Source organism: Mastigoproctus giganteus, chromosome 10 (assembly GCF_048544385.1).
Source record: "Mastigoproctus giganteus isolate SK-2022 chromosome 10, ASM4854438v1, whole genome shotgun sequence".
In the NCBI taxonomy this organism is placed as follows: domain Eukaryota; kingdom Metazoa; phylum Arthropoda; class Arachnida; order Uropygi; family Thelyphonidae; genus Mastigoproctus; species Mastigoproctus giganteus.
In genome coordinates this window covers 22,111,475-22,137,631 of record NC_143584.1, presented here as the reverse complement: position 1 = coordinate 22,137,631, position 26,157 = coordinate 22,111,475, and the positions used below count along the sequence as shown (strand labels likewise).

The 26,157-nt window shown below is 35.0% G+C and overlaps 1 protein-coding gene across 1 annotated transcript in view; it reads left to right on the top strand.

Annotated features, from left to right (window-relative positions):
• Positions 1-26,157, top strand: part of LOC150078848 (mdm2-binding protein-like) — a 162,582-nt gene that overhangs the window by 39,102 nt on the left and 97,323 nt on the right. The window contains exons 6-9 of the mRNA XM_090382857.1: positions 2,318-2,446; positions 5,774-5,868; positions 14,975-15,047; positions 18,856-18,958. Of these exons, the coding sequence (XP_090238983.1) occupies positions 2,318-2,446; positions 5,774-5,868; positions 14,975-15,047; positions 18,856-18,958 (400 nt within the window). The remainder of the gene's footprint in view (positions 1-2,317; positions 2,447-5,773; positions 5,869-14,974; positions 15,048-18,855; positions 18,959-26,157) is intronic.

Genomic DNA, 26,157 nt, shown 5'->3' with positions numbered 1-26,157 from the left:
TTGACCAAGCTGCAAAAAACCCATCAAATGCCTTTATAATAAACTAGCAGGTACCATATAATGACTGCATCCCCATAATTAGACAAACTGACAAAACTGAATGGATTAAAATCTGGAATAACAAATTACAGCCACCCCCCCAGCTTAAGTAATACTCGACTTATGGAAATTCGACTTTACATAAGTTTTTGCCGGGCCGGTGCAAACTTAAAAATCGTGAAAACATATTTTGCATCCTGTAGAAATAAATGGAGGTATCATGAAAATATCATAATGTGAACCCAATAACACGTTTTTTTTTTTTTTGGTGGGGGGGGGGGTTATTCGTTCCAAGACCTCAAAAATTTAAATTTTCGCTTTATAACTAGGCCATTTATCTCTCTAAAAGGTCAATTTGATAATGGAATTTGTGCTACACTTTCATCATTATCATAATTATGTTCCATTATAAGAATAAATTTTGAATGCCTTTGTGATATTTTTCTAAAGCACATTTCTGGAGGTCACTACCATAAAACAATAAAAACAATTTGCACTCTCTGGTTTATTGGGCTTTTCTGTTAGCACAATCTATTATAAACAGGTAGTAAACTCGATCTTATTGCATTTGCGATAATACCCCTAACTGGAATTCTGTCGGTTTTTACATTACAGTGTTATGGTAAGCCTCAAATAAAGAACCTCCTTAAAGATGATGAATTTGAAATAAAGCTATAGGATACTGAACTTGTAGCTTGGTAATCTATTAAAACAGTTGTGCATGGATTTCTTGGGAGAAGAGAAAAAGATAATTATGTATCTTTGGTGTCAACTGTATTGCAATGCTATAAAGATATGAGCTGCTGAATGTCTTTGAAAATTCATTTTGTTCATTCCATCTCAGTTTTTCCCCTCATAGTTTGAGAGATGTACATGATGAGCAGGGGAACACTTTCATCGAGACCACAATGGAACAGCAGTATCAAGGTCATTGGGATACTGCCATTGAGAGATTTCTTAAAAGGAAAAGCAAACTTTACAATAAGAAAAACTTTGTATGTCAAGAATTTCTAATTAAATACAAGATATATAGTACATTATATGTTTGATTAAAGCTAGTATTTTAAAATGAATGAGACTCATTTTTAAAATGGAAATTGTATTATTGTATCTAATTTGAAATTGGGCATTAAGTTACTGAAATTTCAGTATCTCTTTAAATGGAGATGTGATAGAGACATAATTTTGGCATTTTAAGAATCAACAGATCAATTTCCTCTAGAATCTGCCACTTTTGCTGCAGAGGTGCAGAAAAAAATTTTTTTTTGTTGGCTAGTATAATCAATTAGCAGATGAAATTATAAAAAATTGATGCCAAATAAAGATCTATAAAATATTGAAGGAAAATATTGAGTGCTGCTCACGACAACTTATTTTTTGAAAACATACTAATATATATGCTTATTCTGCAATATTTACTCGATTTTGTAACAATACTTCAAGAAAAGATTGGCAGTTGCATTATAGACCAATGTTTAAATATGACTAAATGCAACTGGGCATAATATTTTTGAGTTATAATTATCTATATAATAACGGTTTAAAAACACCATTGATAACTCTTAAAGGGAAAAAATATACTAGTAGTATAAAGGGCATCATTTCAACTGTATTTCATATTATGCTCATCCTTCACAACGAGTTACCATGTATTGCACAACCTCGAATAAGTAACAATTCACTAATAGAAAAGACTATTGTTACTTTCTCAGTGGGCACCCCACCCAGATAGCACCATTTCAAGGTTTGTTGGCCTTTCATTGGTGAGTGGGTAAGCACCCTGGTATTGTAAACATGACAACCCAGTTGTGAAGATAATTCCACAATATGAGAGATGCCAAAAGGTGTACGTGATAACATTTAAGTAAGACTAAATGCAACTGGGCATTTATTTTAGTGTCAGAAACTAGTTAGTACTAGTTTGTGACACTAAAATTTATGGCCACAGAAGAAATTCAATAAAAAAATTTCATAAGTGGGGCACTTTTTTTTTGAGTTTTTAAAAATTGCTGTCTCTTTGATCCTGTGCAGCAGGATGAGTAACAGCAACCTGTGTAAATGCACAAAGTTAAGTTAAACATTTTTTCTTCCAAGGTTGCCCATGTATAACATGTTACTAATATGAGTATAATTTGTGCACATAGTCACATGTATTCACAATGCTTTAAGAATCATCAATGTTTCACTTTCATTTTTTTAAAAAAATAATAATTCTAATTATCATAAATGAAGAACATTTTGATGTAATATTTACCACTTGATCATTCCAATCTTACAGTCTTCTGAATACATCTGCTTGCCAGGACTCCAGTTAACAGTTGATGAAGAAAGTCAGAATACTTGGTCTGCTTGGAACAAAATACTTGGACTGAAAAAATATGCCAATAAATCAAATTTTATTCCTCAGGTAATGGATTATTCACAGGCAGAGTTTGAGTCTATAGCTGTAGACTATAATATAATATTTTTTGAATGTTGAATTTTGTTACTCTTAATGCAATTTTTGTATCCCCCCCCCCAATCCATGTTCTTACTGTAGACTTCCTTGAAGGAATATTAAAGCTCTCAGAGGCTGTCCACCCAATTTTGTTCTGGATTTAAGTCAGTAGCCCTTCTTCCCAGTTTTAATTATTAATTCATTTTAATTTGAAATAAGAGTCAATCTACTTATGTTGTATTCAATGGATTTTACAATTATTATTTTAGTGGTTTCCTTCCATATACCTTAATTTCATATTAAAATATAAATGCACAAGGCATAACATAATATGAGCTTAAAATATACTATAAAATATCGGTGTAAATACACCATAGATAGCTCTTTAAAAAAAAATACAATCGTAGTGTAAAGGCATCGATTTAATTGTATCTGATGTTGTGACTACCTTCACTATGAGTTACCATGTATTGCACTACCTCAAATAAGTAAGGCCTCACTAATAGAGAAGACTATTGTTACTTATTCTCAGTGGGCACCACCACCTAGATGGCACCTTATTAAGGTTTGTTGGCCTATCATCAATGGGTGGGCAGGTACCCTAGTGTTGCAATCATGCCAACCCAGTTGTGAAGTTAATTCCACAATATGAATACCTTCTGTCTTCTCTCATATTGTGGAATTAACTTCACAACTGGGTTGGTATGATTGCAACACCAGGGTACCTGCCCACCCACTGATGATAGGCCAACAAGCCTTGAAACAGTGCCATCTGGGTGGTGGTGCCCACTGAGAATAAGTAACAATAGTCTTCTCTATTAGTGAAGCATTACTTTTTCTAGGTAGCGCAATATATGGTAACTCTTTGTGAAGGTAGTCAAAATATGAGATACAATTAAATCCATGTCTGGAGGCCTCATTTTAAGAAGGATGTAGAGCTGTTGGAATGAGTACAGGTAGTCGTTGACTTACAACCTATGCGCTTTATGACTGATCGACTTACGACTGCTACTGCATCTCGCACTGCATTTCAGTCTGAAGTGAGCATACATACAAGATTGTTGCTAGGAAGAATTCTATATGCACGTCAACCCTCTCTTAATGCAGTGCTCTCAGATTTTTCTACTACACTCACACGCCCTATCCGTGTGGTCCCCGAAGCCTAATGGGAACGGTTGTGCATGTAGCACTCCTGCAAACTATTACATGCCGGTAATGCTGCACAGTGTATATACTTGTGTCTTTCCTTTCTAATGTAAGTTATGTTTCAAACAGGTGTTTGTTGTTGAAAGTTTTAATAAGTTGTTTCAGCAGTGTGTGTGAAGAACTTTTAAATACACTAACAAGTGTTTGTTGTTGAATGCTTCAATAAAGTTGTTTCATCAGTGCATGTGAATAATTTTTAAATACCTAGCACTTGCCAGAACTACTATGTAACTTACATCCAGTTATAATAGGTGCCTCCGTAGCCAGGTGGGCAGGAGCAGCAGTGCGTAGCACACGCTTCTTGATTAGACCGGGGTTCGAGCCCGTGACCACCAAATACGGAGGATGTGGAAAGGTCAGGGAATGACCACCGCATATCCCCGGAGCAATATGGCCTTAGTTGCTAATGCTCCTAAACCAAAACAACAACAACAACAACAACAACCAGTTATAATAACAAAAGGCTCTTATATTGTTCTATGTAACAAAGCTGTAATGTACAGAGTAACAGAAAAATACACAGCAAACAGCAGCTAAATAAATTCCAGTTCTTTGTGAAGACTGTATCCTTATTAATATATTAAGAGTAATAAGTATTTCTCTTTTTTTTTTTTTTTTTTTTTTGAACCTGCAAAAGTTAAATTTACTGTTATTACAGAACTGTTTATTTGAGATCCCTTAGTCAGCACAGGTTGAAAACACTAAGTTTCTAAAGATCATTTTGAGGTGTGTAATTTAAAGAGCACTACAAAATTCATTCTCTTTAAATATAAACATTTATTGGCGATCTGATAAGGATACATAACCAAAAAAATAGGCAAAAGTTCAGAGATAGTCATTTAGAAATTTTTCATCACCTAAGTATAATTTAATCTCTATTATTTGTCTCTAACGGTGGCAACCACTGATAAATAAAGTTAAATCCAATTAACAGATTAAAATTCTTGAAGAACATATTGTTTCATACTCTACATAAAGTTATTACAGTTTTGTTCAGTTCTTTTTATCAGTATGAAAAGATGAATATCTCATTAGTGGCTCCAAACTAAATTTTTCCCCTTTTTTTTTTTTTTTTTTTTATCTTCAAGTTTTGTTTTCTGTAAAGGCTACTAAGGTTCTCCATTGCTTTTAAACAAATGGGATTCTTCAACTACATGTAGGAACAGCATAAAAATCAAAGACTGTTTTTATTCGTCTTATAAAAGTAAAACCATCATTGATAGAGCAAAGCATCACTAGAATTCTCCAAATGATTCAAGATCACTAGCAAATTTAACTAATCCTTCAAAAGTTTGCCATCTCTCCTTTTATAGAAGACAGAGGAATAATAAACGAAGTCCTTGAAGTTTGTTAAACAGTAATGTACTGATATATACACAGGCTTTCTCTAGGTCTTACTTTTTGAATGCTGTTTAACTTAAAATATGACCCTTGCTTAAAAGCAGAAGAATCTTTGTAAAAATGTGGAGACAGCAGCCAAACATTCAAAATTCATATAGCTGTATATTACTAAAGACTAAATTCTTGCCCACAAGCTCTCAATATGCATTTTCTTTTTCTTTTTTTTTTAAATTCCCACCCTTCCAGTTGTCACATGCTCCACATTCATGATTGTAGTGTTATTGACAGATCCATTGGCAAAAGAATGAAGTCTTTATTAATGTGAAATGTGTACTTTTATGTTTTATAACAATATGATTGGGCAAAGTGCAATGTATGTAAATACTTAAATGCTTTTAAAAAATGGATTCTTCAGGATATATGAAACGAAAACAGCAACTCATTACTTCATTTCATAAAGTTCATTATGCATAATTCTTTATGCTCAAGTTAAGCAAAAACTCTAACAAAGATTACAAGGTTCATTGTTATACAAATCTGTAGTAATCTACAGCCTATATTATCTGCAATTTGTAATGAGGGAAAAGGAAGGCATAATTGTAAATCATTACAACAGGAAACTTATAAAATGCCCATTCATATAAATATTGTCTCATTATTTAATTTTAAAATAAAGTTTATATTTTGTTATGTTAAAAATTATATTTGTTCTTTAATGTAATAAAGCATTTGTGATTGTGTGTAATGCAGGGACCTGTTCTTGTGTCATCACAAATAGAATTTCTCAAAGAGTGCACCACAACTACAATTCCCTACTTTTTCATATCTTCAGGACATGTTGAACTGTATCCTTTGTTTTTTTTTTTACTTCTGAAATTGAACTGGATTTCTGTTTGGTAATTATTATTATAACTAGCATATAATTTGCCATAAAATGATAGGGAAAATAAAAAAGGAAGTCTCTTGCAGGTCAGTACAATTTAACCCACAAAAACTACTTCCAAAAAAAAAAAAATTAATAAAACAACAATTTTGGTAAAGTGTAGTTGCCAGATTTATAATGAAGATTCCATTTTTTTTTTTTTTTTTTTTCTCAATCTATTCTCTTGCTCACCTCCTGATATAGTGGGTTTTTTTGTTTTTTTTTACAAAACACTTGTGAAACTACAGTTTTGCATTAAATTCAGTATTTTTAAAAAATCTCTGGATCTAAGAATGAAATTTCATTCTTAGATCCAGAAATTGTTCATTTCTGGTTAAATTGCCTTCCAGGTGTGTTGGTCTGTGCCACATAAAATATGTTAAAAGTGCAAAATGAAATTTAAATGTATTGAAAACCGTATAAATTTAGAATTGTAAAGCCCCAGGCTACTAGAAATTAACACATATATATAAATTAGTGCAGTGTAGGTAGCAAGTTGCAGTGAAGCTGACTAAGTTTGTAAGAAACTGCATTTGTACTGTACATCTCATATTGTGAAATTCATCAGTTGCCTACTCTTGCACTTCAAATAAGTAATCCTACTTGAATAAAGTTGCTTTTTCATAGCTCTGTGCCACCACCTAGACAGTACCATTTTGGAGATGATGTCTCTCTCTTTGGGGAGGCAGAGGAGTACAAGTGTAAGATGTAACAACCCAGTTGTGAATTATTTACTCAATATGAGAGATACCAAAAGATGTGCTATTTCAAGGCCATGTAAATCTTCAGGCTATAAGAACTAAACATTCATATAAGTAATGCAATGCATCATTCCTATATTCTATATATATCTTATATACTATATTCTTTATTTTTTATTCAGTATTATGCGCGCGCGCACACACACACACACACACACACACACACACACACACACACACCTCACTGAAGATAGATATACTGGCATTAGACAGAAAGAATTGATGTGTAACTGCAATGTTCGATTTGACAGCATACTTCAAAAGAATAACATACACTCAGTGATCACTGAATTATGACCACCCCATCATAATGGACTATGTCACATAGCTTGCAGTGTAAAAAGCCAAACAACTTTGTATGCTAGAGCAGTGGTAATTTGCATCTGGTTATGCGAGTCAAACTGATAAAATAGCAGTTATGGGACTTAGTAAAGATGTCACAGAATTTCAGAAGGGCATGATTGTATTATGAGATCTTGGGTGTCGGGTGAGTCCATATTGGAAACAGCACATCTCGTTGGTTACTCACAGCCCATTCTGTTTAAGGAGTACAAAGAATGGTGTCGAACACATCAAACCACCTCCCACTGATAGAACTGTAAAGAATTATTTATGCAAAGTGGATTTTCCTGGTGAGCAAAGAGGGCAGTGCATTGTATGGGCTCAGCAGCAGGTCACTGTGTGCCAGATGATATCACAGTGCAGTATGGGAAATAAAAGAACAATATTGTAAATGACAGTGCACTGCACACTCAGACATATGGGTTCTACAGCAGATGCCTCAAGAGACATCCTTTCTTCACCACTGATCATCATTGATTGTGAATGATGTTTTTTTTTTTTTTTTTTTTTTTTGGTAGTTGTTGGCGCATCGGCTTCTGTGACCATAATGCACCTCCCAAGGTTTTTGCAGTACTTTGATCCAAGCCCGAGGTGGGATTCGAACCCACGACCTTTGAGTTGCCAGGCAGGCACTTTACCCATCCAGCTAGCCCGGTCGGCATGATGTTGTGTGAACAACAGCACACTAGTTGGACACTAGAGGACTGGAAACAAGTGTGCCTGGTCAAATGAGTCCAAATACCTGATGCAACATACCGATGGATGCCTTCGTATGTGGTGTAAGCATCATGATTTCATGGACCCATTATGCATGGTGTCCACTATTCAGGTAAGTGGCAGTGGTTGCTTAATATGGGACACTTTTTGTCGGCAAGAACTAGGACCCCTGTTGTGCATGGACCAACATTTCACTGATGAGGTCTACTGGTAGCTATTAGGAGACACGTGCACCCTGCCATGTTGCATTTTTTTTTTTTTTTTTTTTCAGACAGAAACAGGATCTTCCAAAATGATAATGTGCCATGTCATCGGGCCCGCACCGTGCACAAGTGGTTTGAGGAACACAGTGAAGATATTACCCATGTTGATTGGCATCCAAATTTGCCTGACCTCAATCCAGTTGAACACCTGTGGGATTTTTTTAGAACTGGAAGTGAGATGTGCAGACACAGAACCATCATCCATTCCAACACTGTGAAAGCCTTGCAGGCAGCATGGCTGCAGATCCCTCTGACATTTAATGGAATAAATGTCTAGGCAAATAGTAGCTGTTATCCATGCAAGCTGTTATCTATTAGGTAGGTGGTTATAATTCAGTGATCACCCAGTGTGTATAAATGACCTACCCATAACCTCTAGACAGTTCAGTGCTGTAAAAACACAGGTAACATGTATGAATTTGTTTTGATATCAACTAGTGAATTGAAATATCCCTGCAGTCTTGAGCTCCTATTTATATACAGGCATACCTCGGTTAACGTTACCTCTGATAACGAAGCCTCGATATAACGAAGTCGGCAATTTCAAGCCCCATTTAACATAAAAAAATATTCCAATTTAAGACCAACGCCCGACAATCATTCGATTGGTGACTGACGGCGACTCGTTACGTATTCCCGAGTGCTCCCGAGCTGCGGGCGTGTCTGTTATAACAGTTTTTCGCGTCAATCGCATAATTTAGTTGTTGTTTACATGATTGACGTTGTTTCGGTGTGCCGCATTGCAATAATCGACGTAGGTTCTTTGTAGCATTACATAACGTCGATTTTGTAAATTTTAATAGAAATATTTTTGTTTTAGTTAATTAAAATGTCAGAATCAAAGAAAAGAAAAGCAATTTCTTTGGAAACTAAACTAAATATCGTACGACGTGTTGAAAGCGGCAAAAGAAAATCCGATGTGGCACATTCTTTAGGATTAGCGCAATCAACTTTAACAACCATACTAAGTCAATCAGAAAAAATAAAGCAGTCTGCTCAGAATTGTACAGATGTTACAGCGGCAAAATTAACTCGCTTAAGGAATCCAATTTTAGAAAAATGGAGAAAATGTTAAGTTTGTGGATAGATGATATGTCACAACGTCATATGCCTTTAAGTCAAATTGTGATTCAAGAAAAAGCATTATTTTTGTTTAATCACCTGAAATCTAAACAAACTGAAGAAATTACGGAAACCTTTAGGGCTTCTCGTGGTTGGTTCGAGAAATTTAAAAAAACGGGCCAGTGTAAAATTAACAGGAGAAGCTGCAAATAAGTTTCCAGAAAAACTAAAGGAAATAATTGAACGTGAAAATTTTCCACCAAATTTGGTGTTCAATGTTGACGAAAGCGGTTTGTTCCGGAAACGGCTACCAACAAAAAGCTTCATTTCTATTGAAGAAAAATCAGCTGCTGGGTTCAAAGCAGCCAAAGACAGTTTAACGTTACTCTTTGGATCAAATGCCTCTGGCGATTATAAATTAAAATTGTTATTAGTTTACCATTCAGAAAATCCGAAGGCGTTAAAAGGTAACAAAAATGAATTTACCTGTAATATGGAAAGCAAATAGAAAAGCGTGGGTTACCAAGGAGTTATTTACTGATTGGTTTGTTAACCACTTTTGTCCTGGAGTAAAACGGTATTGTCAAAAAAAACAACTTTGAAGAAAAAGCTCTTTTGTTGTTAGACAATGCTCCGGGACATCCTACTGATCTTAACACGTTGGACACATGCATTCCTGTCAAAGTTGTGTTTCTTCCAGCAAACACAACTTTCCTGATTCAACCATTGGATCAGGGAGTAATAGCATCATTTAAAGCTTATTATCTGCGTCGAATTTTAAGCAATTTACCTGAACTAGAGGATAAAGAGGAAATGACAGTTAAAACTTTTTGGAAAAACTACACCATTAAAAACGCAATTGAAAACATTGATAGTTCTTGGAAAGAAGTCACTAAGAAATGCTTAAATGGAGTTTGGCGCAAAATATGGCCAGAAGTTGTACTAGAAGAAGAAAATAACATCCAAGAAATTAGAAATGAAGTTATCCAGATGGCTCAATCAATAGGTTTCGAAAATGTCGATGAAGAGGATGTTAGAAATTTATTGAATGCAGAAGATGATGGTTTTTCAGGGGAAGATTTAGAAAACCTTGTTAGCAACGAAGACAAAGATAATGAAGGCGAAGTTAAAGAAGTTCCTGCCGAAAAAGTGTTAACAACCAAAGATTTAAAAAGGTGCTTAAATGACATTGAAAACGTTTTAAATTTTTTTAGTGAAAATGATCCTGATTTAGGAAGAAGTGTTATAGTTAAGCGATCAGTGTTAAATGCAATAACTCCGTATAGGCCATTGTTAAATGAAAGAGAAAAAAAGCATAAACAATCAAATTTAACCTCATATTTTAAAATGTGATTTCACTTTGTATGTAAGTTGACTGTTTATTTAATAAAACCTTTCTTTGTTCGAAAAAAAGCTTTTCATTTTCTTTACGTAGGAACGTATCCCTATTCTGGCCATAGTATTTTTACCTCTGAAAACGAAGTTTCGCTTAACGAAGTAATTTCGTGGAACGCATCCTATTCGTTAATCGAGGTATGCCTGTACATTGATATTGTGTTTATAAATATCTATACACTTCTTAGCTATTTACTTAGAACGATATATTTTGTGAACAAAATATATTGTTCACAATTCGGGCATACGTTCGGTAATAGTATAATTCGAAGCTCACTGGCCATCTGATTAACAGCCAGTGAGTTTGAAACAGCTGTCCTTGTGTTGTCTCAAATTTTTAAGTGTATAGCAGATTCATCTTTCAAGGTGACACTATAAAAATATATTAGTAACTTTAGAAACTAGAGTACAAAGGGCTCTAATATTCTAGATCTGGATCTCACTAAGGAGCTCAACTATATCAATAGCTTGACAGTGGGGGGAGGAGGTACTATTATCAAGCAGTGACCACCGTACTATAAAGTGGATTATATCTAAAGGTTTTCTTAAGTGTGATGGGTTGCAGCTAAAGGATATTAAATGGAGGAAACTATTGCATTATGTCAGACATAAATATTCTATGGGAAGCCATAAATGTATCAGTGTTCAAGATGCCAAAATGGGTGGCAGGTGAATTTAAGAGTTTGATTTAGCCAATGAAACAAGAATGGGACAGCTACAAATGATCATGTGATTCTGATTTGATTGAGTATTTTAAGAGAATATGCAACAAAGCCACTGATGGGATAAGATGGGTATGAGACTATGAGAAATTACCTGCCTAAGAACAGTGATAGGGACTTCTTCTCATATGTGAGCACAAAAAAAGAAGAGAGTAAATCAAATAGTTCTTTCAAAATGTTCACTGCTGGTTAATGCATATATGTGTGAAAATGATTTTTTAATCTATTTGGGTGAAAAACCCCTGTCTTTAAGAACTATTTTCTTCTGAGTTTAAGGAGAGATGGATATTTTTGTCAACTAACCTTTGTCGGCAGTTGACTGATTTAGCCATAGAGAAGAAAGCCCAAAAATATCTGTCTTCCCAGTCAAGATTGACACACTCCTGTAATATTTGTATTAAGTGACCTTAATGACCTTAAGTCAAGCATGCAGGAAACATACTAATTGGTTGCAGTGTGAAATTTCTACTGGGTTTTCTATGGACTAAGTTCTATGGACTAAGGTCCCTAGAAAACCCAGCAGAAATGGCAATTGAGTTGGACAGATACTTTTCAACAATATTTACATTCGAAAGCAAATTCAAATCTTTTGGGGAATGTTAAGGAGGTCAGATTATTGTAAAATAAGTGAATTAATGATTTCAGAGAAACATTTGCTATAAGAACTGTTGAGGTTAAAAGTGGGCAAGGCCCAGGGGAGGATGTTTTATATATTTGATTATAATTAAAAAGGCTGCATGCGAGTGCATTCCCAAACTTTTAATGAGAGAATCATTAGATTCTGGGAAGACCCCCCCCCCCTTGTACTGGAGAAGTGTTAATGCCTTTCTAATCCACAATATGATGCAAAGAGATTTGGAGCCAACTATTAACTATGGGCCAATTAGTTTGACATCTGTGATAGGGAAGATAGGGGATCTGTAGTTAAGGATGCAATTTAGGACCAACTCAACAAGAATGATATCTTGAATAGATCCCATACAGATTCATTAAGGGTCATGCATGACAAATCTGATAAATTACTATGATGTAGTCATTAAACAGTGGGAGGCAGGTAACAGTTTTGACATTATTTATCTCACCTTTAGTAAAGTTGTTTATTATTATCCATTGTGGAAGGCTCCTGCATAAACTGGAAGAAGTTAGAGTTATTGGTAAAATTATGTGCTGGATCACTGGTTAGCTAAAAGTTAGGAGAAAAGTTAGAAATAAGAGATATTGATGAGCATATCTAAGGAAAGCTGTTAAAGTTTGCTAATGATTTGAAAGTGGGAAGGGTGGTTAACAATCTGAGCCCGGCCACATTACTTCAAAAAAAGACTTGGATCAGTTGTATATCTGGTCAGACATGGCAATTGAAGTTTAATGCTTCTATACATTTGCGGTAAAGAAATCTTGGAGTCTTGTTTAAGCTAGGGGGGAGAAGAACTAAAAGTAAATCATGATGAAAAAACACATGTTACAATTCAATCTGATATGAAATTTTCCATGCAGTGTAAACAGGCAGCTAGGAAGGCAAATGGTGTACTGTGTGATATATAGGACCTATGCTAATAGGGGGAAGGATATTATTATACAAGATATTGTAGAAAACATCAGTTAGACTGCCTTTGGAATATTGTATTCGGGTCTGGAGGCTGTAGCTAAAAGAAGGCAAAATTCTGGAGAGGGGTCAAAGAAGGGTGACCAAATTAGTGATGAAGGCAAATCTATGCATAATTTAAGAATGGCTTAGAAGTGTGGACTGCAAAGTTTGACAACTATACATCTAAAGAAGATCTGATTGAGATGTATAATGTGCTGAAGAGGTTGATAAAAATGAATGAGGTGGGTCTTTTTTTTTTTTTTTTATGAAAACCCAAAACATGAGAGGGATTAGAACCTATAGTACTTAGTACCATTCGTGGGGTGGAGGTTGAGAAGACGAAAAAAGATATTTGTTGACATTAGACTTGAACTTCTGTAGACTATAATTTTCAGGAAATACGTATGAAGGAAGGTTGTTCCAGAAAATTGCAGTTGAATGAATAATTGTTGTCTGTTTTCCCTCTTAGATGAGACAAGAGACACAATTATAAAATCTCAGGGGATATAGAAGACTGGATCTGATAAAGTTTGCTTATGGGCAACAGGTTGTCAAACAATGGAATAAATTGCCTCTCAATATGGAAGAGGCAGCGAGTCTACTAAATTCATACCAGAATTGGATAGTCACCTATGGGAATAGGAATAGTATGAATATTGCGTTTTATTTTTTTAGCTGATGCTGAAAAAGTCTGCTTCCTTGCATCATTTGGCCTTACTTATACTAATCTTTACCATGGATTATTGGTGTTTTTCTCTGCTAAGTTGAACATAAGCCCAAGTCATGAAGTTGAATACTCAGCTCTCTCTTCAGTGAAATCAGAATGCCTTTCTGTGACTGAAATCAAACACAAGTAACGCATAAAAAGTTTGATTCAGTTATGGTTAGTTTTATGTTTTTCAATCCCGTGGAAAGTACACAGAGTTGTCCTGGAAAGTAGATAATAATTTTGTTTTAATTTTATTAATGTTCAGTTCATTTTCGAAATAACTAATTTCAAAAGCAGAGAAGTATCTTTTCTTCATATGCTTGCTGTGTTCATCATGCTCTTTATTGACTATTAGGTAAATTCCTATATTATAATGTCTAAGATTTTGCACTTGGAGTCTTACCTTACCATTAACATTGCAAAACTTTCATAAAAAAAAAAGTTTTGTAATAGCTCTTCCACGTGTTGTAATTGTCTTAACACACTTGTAGCAGTCAAAGAGTTAAATACCATTAACTACCCTAAGCCACAGATGTGTAATCCCCAAGGATAGCACAATATGTGTTATTGGAGAAGCATACTAGTTCATTCACATCTGAACAAATGTGTTTAAACTTGCAGTGTGAAAGACAGACTGCTACCTGGAAATGACCATCATTTTGTGGTGATGTTCATTTCCAGGTGGAAGGTTTACCTTGTCTGCAAAAGCTAACTTTCCTTAAAATTATCAAGTGTGGTACCTTTGGTATCAGCTACAAAAGAACTATTGAATATCTCTACTCACCTTAAGAGACTCTAGATATTGTTCATCTGTAGATAAAATGTTTCTATAATGATATCACATAATAAGATAAGTAAGTTGCCAAAGATGAAGCAAAGAAAGACTCTTAGAACTCTCTTGCCAGGAACCATGCTGTGCTATTGACATGTGGACAACAGTCAAGTATGCATTGCAGTTTGAAGATAATATCATACAATAAGGTACTTTGATCACCAAATATGAAGCACAGAAGCCATTCCACTACCTTTTGCCAATAATAGTATGGTATGCCTTATGGTTTGAAGCTTAATATTAGCAGTAATGTGGAGGCCTGTTTGACTTCAGGAAGAGAAAATGGCATTCATTTTGATATTTCAGCAATCTGTCAATGTTTTACATGAAATTTGTATTTTATTTGAGTAGTTAAATTTAAAAGTAGTGATAGGTAAAAATTGTACTTTGTGATTGTTTTTCACATATTTATGGTAATGCTTCATTTTATCTTTTTTTTATAGAAAATATTTTGATAACCAGTTGATTTTCTCATTGTTTTATTTATACTAGTTTATTGAACCTTTCTGTGACTACTTGCTTCATTTACTATAAATAAACTCACTAGTTACTTGATTTTTTCCTCCCCCTTGAATAATATTAATGATGGTATTAAAAATGGATTGCTAAGAAGTTGGAAGAATTTCTTATCTTTATTACAGTTCTGTTTCTTTAGAAGGTTCTGCATTTGAAAAAACTCGCACATTTCTCAGTTTTATCAACAGGAAGAAAGGGGTAAGTCTTTAAATGTTCATAATTTTTTTTTCCAAGTATGTAATAATTGCTAAGTCTGAACATGTTGAACCTATCATAATTTATTGGTCAGGAACTATATATATATAGTTAACAAAATATGGGCATAAAGTTAATAAGTGATGCTTTTTCTCCATGCTGGGTAAATATTTATGATATATTTGCATACATTTATGATATATCATATATTTGTCCACTACACAGTAATAGACTCTTAGGAATCTGAACATGGGAGGTATTTACTGAACTAAATCTGTCAGTAGTCTGTCACACTGTCATCTTGACAACTACCCCCACCTTAGAATATAAATGTGGAGTCTTATTGGAACAAGGCAATAACTCTACCTTCTATTTATTGGTAGCTATTTGCTGTTCACCAGGCTCAGTTTGCTGAGTTTGTGCTGGTTTACACTGATGGTTCTAAACCTAAGACAAGCACCAGTTCAGCTTTAGTCCTTCTATACCAGGGGTTCTTAACCTTCTTAGTTCCACGGACCCCTTTGCCAGTCAGGTGAATGCTACGGACCCCTTCTCAGAATAATGTTTTTAAATGCATAAAATAAAATTACAAAAAAACCAGTTTAATGAAATAGTTACCAAAATTTAAAAAAAAAAAACATTATACAGTAATACATGTGTTTCTTTCTTAACACATTGAATAATAATACAATACATTTAAAATATAGGAAAGTTGAAGTTAAATTTTATTTTTTTAAAGATAAACAACAACAGTGTGAAGACTGTTGTTGTTTATCTTGAATAAGAACATTAAACTGTGGTATTTGACAAGGCAACACGCATGTCATGTTGGACATCTAATCGATTTTGATTTTTTGTTTTCATTGTTACAAGTGCTGAAAATCCCGATTCACACAGATATATTGTTGCAAATGGTATCAAAAGCTTCCATAGCTCACTTTACAAGATGAGGATAGGCTTCTCTCAGGGAACACCAGAATCCTCCAAGGCTTTTTGAGGTAAACTCCAATCGTAGTAAGTTTTTTGACCTAAGATCAATGAGTTCATCTTAGGTTAAGTCAATATCTTCGATACAGTTTATATCAGAAAGAAAAGGATTTCGGATCCATGGTTCAATTTTCATGCCATCAAGATAGAAATAACTTTTAAAAGAGTTCTGTAATGTTTCCAAGTGTTCACAGATATCTCTTTTCAAAAAAATTGAGAGAGAAGTTTGCATTTCAACTACATCTTGGTAAAGCACTTCCTGCAACAGTGGAAAGTTTGCAAGAATGTCGGCCTCTACTCTCTTCTTCCATACTGGTAACTTAGTGCCAAGAAAGCTTGTAATATTTCAGTTGCATCCATAATGGTGACTTCATGACCTTGAATGGAAAGATTTATCTCATTCATATGGCGAAAAATATCTGCCAGGTAAGCCAACCCATGGATAAAATTCTTCCTTTCAAAATATTCCAAGAGTGGGTTTTCTCTTTCTTCCAGAAAAAGTGAAACTTCTACCCTTTGTTCGAACAAGCGCTTCAAGACTTGTCCTCTTGAAAGCCAGCGCACTTCTGTGTGGTAGAGGAAGCACTTCATATTCTGCTCCCATTTCTTGACAAAATCTTTTAAAAATACGATTATTCAGAGAACTTCTTTTGATAAAGTTGATTTTTTTTTTTTTTTTTTTTTGGTAGTTGTTGGCGCATAGGCTTCTGTGGCCATAATGCACCTCCCAAGGTTGTTGCAGTACTTTGATCCAAGCCCGAGGCGGGAATCGAACCCGCGACCTTTGGGTTGCCAGGCAGGCACTTTACCCACCCGGCTAGCCCGGTCGGCTAATATAAAGTTGATAACTTTATGGCTGTTGACAATACTTCTTTCAGGGTTGTTGGAAGAGTCTTTGTTGCCAGTGCATGTCTGTGTAAAAAGCAGTGAGTGACGACGACTTGAGGAGCTTCTTTTTTCACTAAAGTAGCAAAACCAGATGTATTATCAAGCATCTCAGGAGCTCCATCAGTATAAAGAGAATGAAGTTTTCCTTTCCATTCAAAGTTTCGTTTGTAAAAAAAAAAAAAAAAAAAACTTTTTTTTTACCATTTCGAAAACGTCGATGGCCTTTGTAGTTTCCGAAAAAGACTCACAAAATAAGAATTCTTCTTTGATGTCGTCAGCATGCACATAGCGAACAAAAACAAGGAGCTGGCTACATTGAGAAATGTCTGTAGTTTCATCCAATTGCATACTGAAGGGGAATGGCGAGGCTGCCATTTCCTCGATGACCTGCTTCAAAATATTAAAAGACATATCAACTATTCTAGAACGTATTACATCATTTGACAAGGGAACAGCTTCCAGTTTTTTTCTCTGTTCCAGTCCACAGACCAGTTCGACCATTTCCAGTGCACATGGCTTTACTAAAGTCTCTCCAATAGTGTGGGGCTTCTTTTGCTTGGCAATCCGGTAAGCAACTTTATAGGATGCTTCAAGAAAAGGTTTTCATGAAATGGCAAATCCAAGTTTTGGAAGTGTCCCTGCTTTTTCGAATTGAGATTTTTTCGCACAAAAAAAAAAAAAAAAAAAACCAGCATCTTCAGATGCATTTTCAGCATGGATAGACTTGATGGTCTTTCAATTTTGCTGGCTTCATACTTCCGTTTGCAAGAATTTTCCCACACAAAAAAAAAAAAAAAAAAAAAAAAACACTGCGGTATTTGAGTCCCGTCACGTTCATTAATGCAAGTGAAACCAAATAATACATAGTTTTCATCATACTTCCTTTTCTTTGACATTTCAACTTAAATTTGGTCTGTAACAAATGTTAAATAATTAATGTAAAAATAATTAATGCAATATTAGCAACTAAGAAAGACATATACGAAGACTGTATGCATTGACACGCCTGTAGCACTGCAGGGGCCTCCACCGTTGGACTGGTATATACGCACATAGCAGCGAAAAGGTTAAATTACACACCTCAACTGTTATCTAAACCGTAGGACGTGTTTGAATATACCTGGTTTACACTCATAGCCAGCATGTCTATTCGTGTTAAAAGTGGCCTACTAGGCACTGATTTGCCGGATAGTTTGCCAACTACATCGCACGATAGTCTGTCCACAGGAGGACTGCAATCAAATGCGATCTAGCAGCAGGTCTAATAACTGCTGTAATTTCAAAGTAATGATGAGCGTAAGCGATTTTTTGAGATATGCAATAACTATAATATGATATGAAAATATCTGTTATTTCTGTTGGTGACTACAGATACAGCTAATACAATTGTAATTTATTACATACATTCATAAGTGAAGGAAATTAATGAGTTTGTTTTTTTCCCATCCAAGCACAAGGACCCCCTGAAATCCTTCCACGGACCCCTGGTTAAGAAACCCTGTTCTATACGGTATTATCTTTATGCTAATCCCTGAGGAATTCAGCATATATATATATATATATATACTGCAGGCTATTATGATTGCCTTTGGACATATACATTTAAATCAGCTTTAAATTTGAAACTGAATTTTGGTGGCATTCTTACTCTTTCTCAGATGACACACATAAGCTGAAAAGGATGGCTGCAGTATAATGTACAAAAATTTGCTTTCAGCCAGAGAAACAACTGGTGTTGTGGAAGTGGGTAATTTGAATGAATTTAAAGAAAGATTCAACAAATCTAGAGGGGGATATGCAGGATGAAGGAGTGGTTTTGGGCTGATACTATATAAGCTTGCTTCATTGCATTTGCTAATACTAATATATCAGCTTGTTTTTTATACTTATATATGAGAATTCCTGCTTTAATTTTGTTTGTTTAATTTCTTTATAGATATCAACTGTCTTAAGACTGAAGTATAGCTTCTCCTTAAAGTCAGGTATCTCAAATTCTCTTCTTACAACAGATGAATGGAGAAAAGGATTCTCTGGAAAAGGTCAGTTTTTTCTTTAACCTTTCAATCCTAACGCTATTCTTAAAATACAGTGGATATCTTAGAGTACTTCTTAGTAAACTTCTAAATCAACCAAAAGGAAATTGGAACAGTTTTTATTCCAAAATTATCATCATCTTTCTTGAGACTATAATCATGCACAGAAAATGTGTATATATTTTTTTTCTGAATGATTAATCACATAGGTATTACAGCACAGTTGCAGTGATCTAGACAAATTAATGCAAAGGTGTGTTCTAATTACCAAAATGTTTGGATTTAGCCGGATTATTATGTGAAAACACATTTTATACACATAAATTGTCACTTTACATATATATTTATTATTCAGAATGCATTACACAATATAATATTCACTTTTTAATAATAAAAATAAAATTGCTGATTTTTCATGTTTTACTCTGCTTAGTTTCTTCTATAAAGTATATTTGCAGAGTTAACGGAAAAGCAGGATTTGGTGAACAGATATGTCATTTCCTATAGCTTATTCAGTATGTGTTAAATCATACAGCATCTTCATGTTTCAGCAAATGTGTTTGATTGGCTTAATTATCTTCATTTTCCTTTTCTTCATCTTGTAAGACAATATCTTTATTGGCCTTAAATTCAAAATCATTTTCATTTTTATTCTTAATCCAATCAGCAACCCTTCCCAACTTATTCCACCTTTTTGGCTTATTTTGTTTATCAGATCAAAAACTAGTATGATTTCTTCACTGCCCCTAGTTTTTAAATTTTTTGGGAAATCATTTGTTTCAGCCATAATTTTTTCCACAAGGTGTCAATAAGTTTAGTTTATGCAGAATCTCAGGCTTCAGTGAGAGAAAACATTTCATCTTTTAAAGCTATCCTTTTTAATGTAATTGTGATATCTTGTTCTGCTATATGAACAAAATGCTATAATTTGATCACCTGAATCACATTTTCCATTGGCTACATTAGAGATATGTAGTTATAAGGAACAAACATTGTTACAGTGCTGCCATTATCACTTTGCAGTTCAATTTCCATCTGGATAACCTGATGCATTATCAAGAATTAGTAGAGCTTTTTCTGACATTTTACAGATTTCATCTGTAAAATGTCAGAAAATTTGTTTCATCTATTTACAGATGAAACAAATTTAGGGTGAAACTAATTAGCATATAATTCTTTATTATGAAACAACAGGGATTACCTTTATTTTAGATATAGGAAGCTTCGTTTCCAGCCAACTCTCCTGGTGCAATGTACTAATAATTCTTTGGGAAGGCGATATCAATTTTACAAAACATGTGGGACATCTTCCCCACTGTCAGAACAGTAGTGTTCAGACCCCTCGGTCTCAACCTTGAGCACTCAAGACTGCTGTCTTCAAACACCATACCTCTGGCAGCAAGGAAACCATTGCGTGGATTGATATAAAATTAAATTTTGAAGGTCTAAACCGCTTAATAAATATGGACTGATTATTTTCTTCGGTCCAGTAGCTTGACATTAGAGTTAAATTTAGGGGTCTAAAAAAGTTTAATGGATATGGGGGGGGGGGTTATTCTCTACATTCCTTAAGTCGGACTAGAACTTTTCGGGGCGTCATGTTCACAGGAATAGAGCAACTCACAATTAATCCGAAACTTTTGTCTTATGTTGTAGTGTTTGTTCTTCACGCATGCGTATAAGTGACCAATCGTCGGACAATAGGAATGGTCTATGGATATTGATTGAAGTTTCATGTAGTTTCATCTCTAAGGTTTCCGCAATAAGTAGTTTGTGGTAGTTGTGTTGAATATTTATAATTTTTGTTTCATTAAAGCCGAATGAATGTCGTTCATTTATTGCGTGGAACGAAAGTTCCGATGCATTTGAACGACCCGCCCGCACCGAAGCTTGGTGTTGTTTTGCTCGAAGCTGTGCCACTCCCAAGGTAGATCCTACATAAACAGTGTCACAATTTTTGCATGGGATGTTGTATACTAGGTCATGCTGTGATTGGAATGTGGTGTTTGAAGGTCGATTTCTGAAGAATGTGTATAATTTGTTCATGGGTTTTTCTATGATTTTTCATGTCAGTTCCCTTGCATATTTGGTTAAGTTTATTGTACCAGTACTCGACATATGGAATGGTGATGAAATGTATTTTGGTCTGGGCGGATTTTTGTGCAGTGTTTGTTGTGAGGTTGTTGTTATTTATTTTTTCATGGGCTTTTGTTTTAACTTTGTTTATATAGGTTAGCGGGTAACCCCTATTTGAGAATCTTCTAGTTAATTCATTTATTTCTGTCGTTAGAGAAATCTGGGTGGAAGAATATTTAAAGGCGTTAATAAATTGATTCAGCATGACCGATTTTTTGTATGGTTGGGGATGATAACTGTGGAAATGCAAAAGCATCCTCTTGTTAGTGGGTTTTCTGTATATGCTGAAATTTAGTTTTTGGTCTAATCTGTGTATGGTAAAATTAAGGAAATTTATGGAGTGGGTTTCTGCTTCAATTTCTAATTCAAATGTTAATCTCTGATGGATGTTATTAAAAACCTGTAGAATATTGTTTGTGGTCAAATGATCTGTGATAATTAGGATGTCATCCAGATATCTTCCGTAATATGTGATCTGTGGTATAAATGGATCAAGATGGATCTTTTCTAATTTGTCTAAGTAAAGTTCAGCATTGAGTCCACTGATGTTTAGGCCCATTGGGAGACCAAAAATCTGTCTGTATATTTTTCCTTGAAAGAGAATGTAATTAGCATTTACTAATAGTTTTGTTAGTTCGAAAATTCTATCTTTGGGGAGTCTGGTGTTGTTATTTTTTATGTTATCTCATTTAAGTAGGCCCAGACTATGTCTAAGGCGTAAGGTACATTTACGTTAGTGTATAGTGAAGTCACATCCAGTGAACCTTAAAGATCTCCATATCAAGGAGGATATGAAGTTATATTCACTTAATTAATTCATTCATTTAATTCACACAATTAATTCATTTATTTCTGTCGTTAGAGAAATCTGGGTGGAAGAATATTTAAAAGCGTTAAGAAATTGATTCTAAGGTGTAAGGTACATTTATGTTAGTGTATAGTGAAGTCACATGCAGTGAACCTTAAAGATCTCCATATCAAGGAGGATATGAAGTTATATTTACTGGATGTGACTTCACTATACACTAACATAAATGTATCTTATGCCTTAGAATCAATTTCTTAATGCTTTTAAATATTCTTCCACCCAGATTTCTCTAACGACAGAAATAAATGAATTAACTAGAAGATTCTCAAATAGGGGTTACCCGCTAACCTATATAAACAAAGTTAAAACAATAGCCCGTGAAAAAATAAATAACAACAACCTCGCAACAAACATTGCACAAAAATCCACCCAGACCAAAATACATTTCATCACCATTCCATATGTCAAGTACTGATACAATAAACTTAACCAAATATGCAAGGGAACCGACATGAAAATCGTAGCAAAACCCATGAACAAATTATACACATTCTTCAGAAATCGACCTTCAAACACCACATTCCAATCACAGCATGACCTAGTATACAGCATCCCATGCAAAAATTGCGACGCTGTTTATGTAGGATCTACCATGGGAGCTTCGAGCAAAACAACACCAAGCTTCGGTGCGGGCGTGTTGTTCAAATGCGTCGGAACTTTCGTTCCAAGCAATAAATGAACGACATTCATTCAGCTTTAATGAAACAAAAATTATAAATATTCAACATAATTACCACAAACTACTTATTGCGGAAACCATAGAGATGAAACTACATAAAACTTCAATCAATATCCGGAGACCATTCCTATTGTCCGACGATTGGTCACTTATACGCACGCGTGAAGAACAAACACTACAACATAAGACAAAAGTTTTGGATTAATTGTGAGTTGCTCTATTCCTGTGAACATGATGCCCCGAAAAGTTCTAGTCCGACTTAAGGAATGTAGAGAATAATCCCCCCCCCCCCAAATCCATTAAACTTTTTTAGACCCCTAAATTTAACTCTAATGTCAAGCTACTGGACCGAAGAAAATAATCAGTCCATATTTATTAAGCAGTTTAGACCTTCAAAATTTAATTTTATGTCAATCTACGTAATGGTTTCCTTGCTGCCAGAGGTATGACGTTTGAAGACAGAAGTCTTGAGTGCTCAAGGTTGAGACCGAGGGGTCTGAACACTACTGTTCTGATAGTGGGGAAGATGTCCCACATGTTTTGTAAAATTGATATCACCTTCCCAAAGAATTATTAGCGCTTTGGACCAGGAGAGTTGGTTGGAAAAGAAGCTTCCTATATCTAAAAAAAGGTAATCAATGTTGTTTCATAATATAATAGAATATAGGAATTATTGAGCATTTAATAGCTCTCTATTATCAAATACAGTGGATTCCGGTTATTCGGGCCACCGATTAATCGGGGCAGCCATTTATTTGGGGCAAATCTTAAAAAACAGAAACAAATCGAGAAAATAGCCAGGGTTTACTTCGCTTAATTGGGACAGCATGCTGTTTAATCGGGGCAGGAGACCGCAACACTGGAGATTACCCTATGATTGTCTCCGACGGTACCACCTGGTTCAGTCGAAATTCTGGAGGTCACAACCATAAAACAATAAAAACAATTAGCAGTCACCTGTTTATTGGGCTTTTCTATTAGTGAAATCTATCATAAACGGACAGTAAACTCGATCTTGCTGAATTGCGATGATACTGACAGCTGGAATTCTGTGGGTTATTATGATGAAATGTGTTTACACTTCCATGAAGTCTTCAATCATATAAAAAAATTAATTTTCAGATCTTCTCTTCATTCCTATTTTTAAAGCTTTGTAACTCATTACTCCGTTCTCACTTGCGCATATTGTGTTACTTGCAATTTGTGTGTGTCATGTTCTTTGTTATTGATTGCTTATCTTTATACTGTTTTAAATTTTAACCCCCATCCACAAATGTCAGTGAACAGAAATGTCAGCTAGTTCATATGTACACATTACAGTACATATTAATTATTCCGATTATCACGTATATTCTTCCGATTTTCACGTATAATTTAATTTTTTAATTGGTAAGGTAATAAAGGGTAAATTTGTGCTTAATATATCTTTGCTTTTATAGTCTGTGGATAATATTCTTCCTATTTTCGCTAATTAAAATCGCTGTTTAATAGAATTAAAATTCAGTTCACAAACGTGATCACAATGACCGGCGCTCACAAGGAGCAAGCTGCACATCGTATAGTGAACGGTACTTTACTATGGTGAGTGTCTCGTAACGTGATTTGATTGTACAGTACAGGGAACCAATTGTAAAGGGGTTGTACATTGTATTTTTAACTATTTATGTGAAACTTCGGATAAATGGGGCAGCCGCTTAATCGGGCCAAAATGCACTAGTCCCGATGTGTCCCAAATAACTGGAATGGACTGTAATTCTTTATTTACCCCAAGTGACCACACGGTCAGAGGAGTTCAAAAGATAGAGAATACAATAAACAACACTGTATTTAAGCAGTCACATGGGCTCGAACTATGATCACTCAAAGCATGCATACTGGACCACTTGGCTATCTAATGAACAGGAAGTAAGCAATTTTTGAAAGTCCATGGTCTCTGTGATTTTCTTATCACCAGTAATATAATTTGTGGTTTCTAGTGGAATTCTCACAAGGAGCAAGCATCACTTGCCTTTTTTGCTAATTTTTATTATTATTGTTATATTATTAATAATAGTAGTGGCAATGATGCAAGGAAGCTCAGTCAAAAAAAAAAAAAATTGCTTCCCACGTCATTTGGCCATCCCTTCTAATAATAGTTTGTTCCGACAATCACCTACTCTCTGGCTACTAAAAGCAATTTTACACATCTATCCTGAAGCCATCCTTTTTCAATTTAAGTTTATGTTCCCTTGTGTGTTGTCCAAGAAAGAGTTAGAATACCATTATTAAGTTTATTCAATCCATTTAAAGCCTTAAATACCTCAATCAGGTTTCCTTACAAGTGCCTAGTTTCCAAAACCTGCAATTTGCAGAACCAAAGTATGTTGTGTAAAGAGTACCCCTTTGCCTTCTTGAATAATCTGGTTGCTCCTCTCTGCATCTTTTCCAGGGGAACTGTCTTTCTTAAAATGAGTCTTCCAGACCTGAATGCAACACTTAAGATGCAGCCTAACTATTGCCTTATACCAGCGGTTTCCAACCTTTTTTTGACTTGCGAACCCCTTTCGACATAATATTTTTATCACGAAACCCTTTCAACATAATATTTTTAATGCAAATTACTAACTCTGAAATTGTATATATTTCTCAATTTTTATTATAAAATATTTCCAGTACTATGTTTTTATAAGTGACATTGTGTAATAATAAAAATTATTATTAAATATTATTTATACTCTTTGTAAAGCAGTTATTAATTAGTCCAAACTAGATTTCGAATGGACTAAGAGTAGAAAACTTGCTTCTTGGCCAAGGCGCCTCCGTAGCCAGGTGGGCAAGAGCAGCAGTGTATAGCACACGCTTCTTGATTAGACCAGGGTTCGAGCCCATGACCACCGAATATGGAGGATGCGGAAAGGTCAGGGAATGACCACCGCATATCCCCGGAGCAATATGGCCTTAGTTGCTAATGTTCCTAAAAACAAAAAACAACAACAGCTTCTTTTCCAAATGGTTGCCGAGCATTCTGGTCTCTTGCCAACGCTGTTGGCCACAGTTTTTGCCCATCTCTGTTCCCACCTCTGACAAAACCAGATGGTTCTGTTGTCACATCAGCCAAAGATAAAGCTAACCTGCTAGCATCCTATTTTTCTTCCAACTTGGTCTTGGTAAATTACATCAAACCATTCCCAGTAAACTCCATTCAATGCCCTCCTGTGGTCCGCCAAAAGGATGTCAGAAGGATTTTGATTAATCTGATGCTAAGAAAGCCCCAGGTCCTGATGGTATTTCTCCACTTGTTCTCAAAATCTGTGCCCCTGAACTTACTCCTGTTTTGTGTCGCCTTTTTCCACTTTCTTATTACAAAGGTGTTTTTCCTTTTGCGTGGAAATTTACTCATATCCAGCCAGTTGCTAAAAAGGGTGACAAATCCCTTCCATCCAGTTATTGTCCCATTGCGATTTCTTCTACTCTTTCCAAAGTAATGGAGAAATCAATTAATCGCCAACACTTAAAACTATCTGATCAACGATCACCAGTATA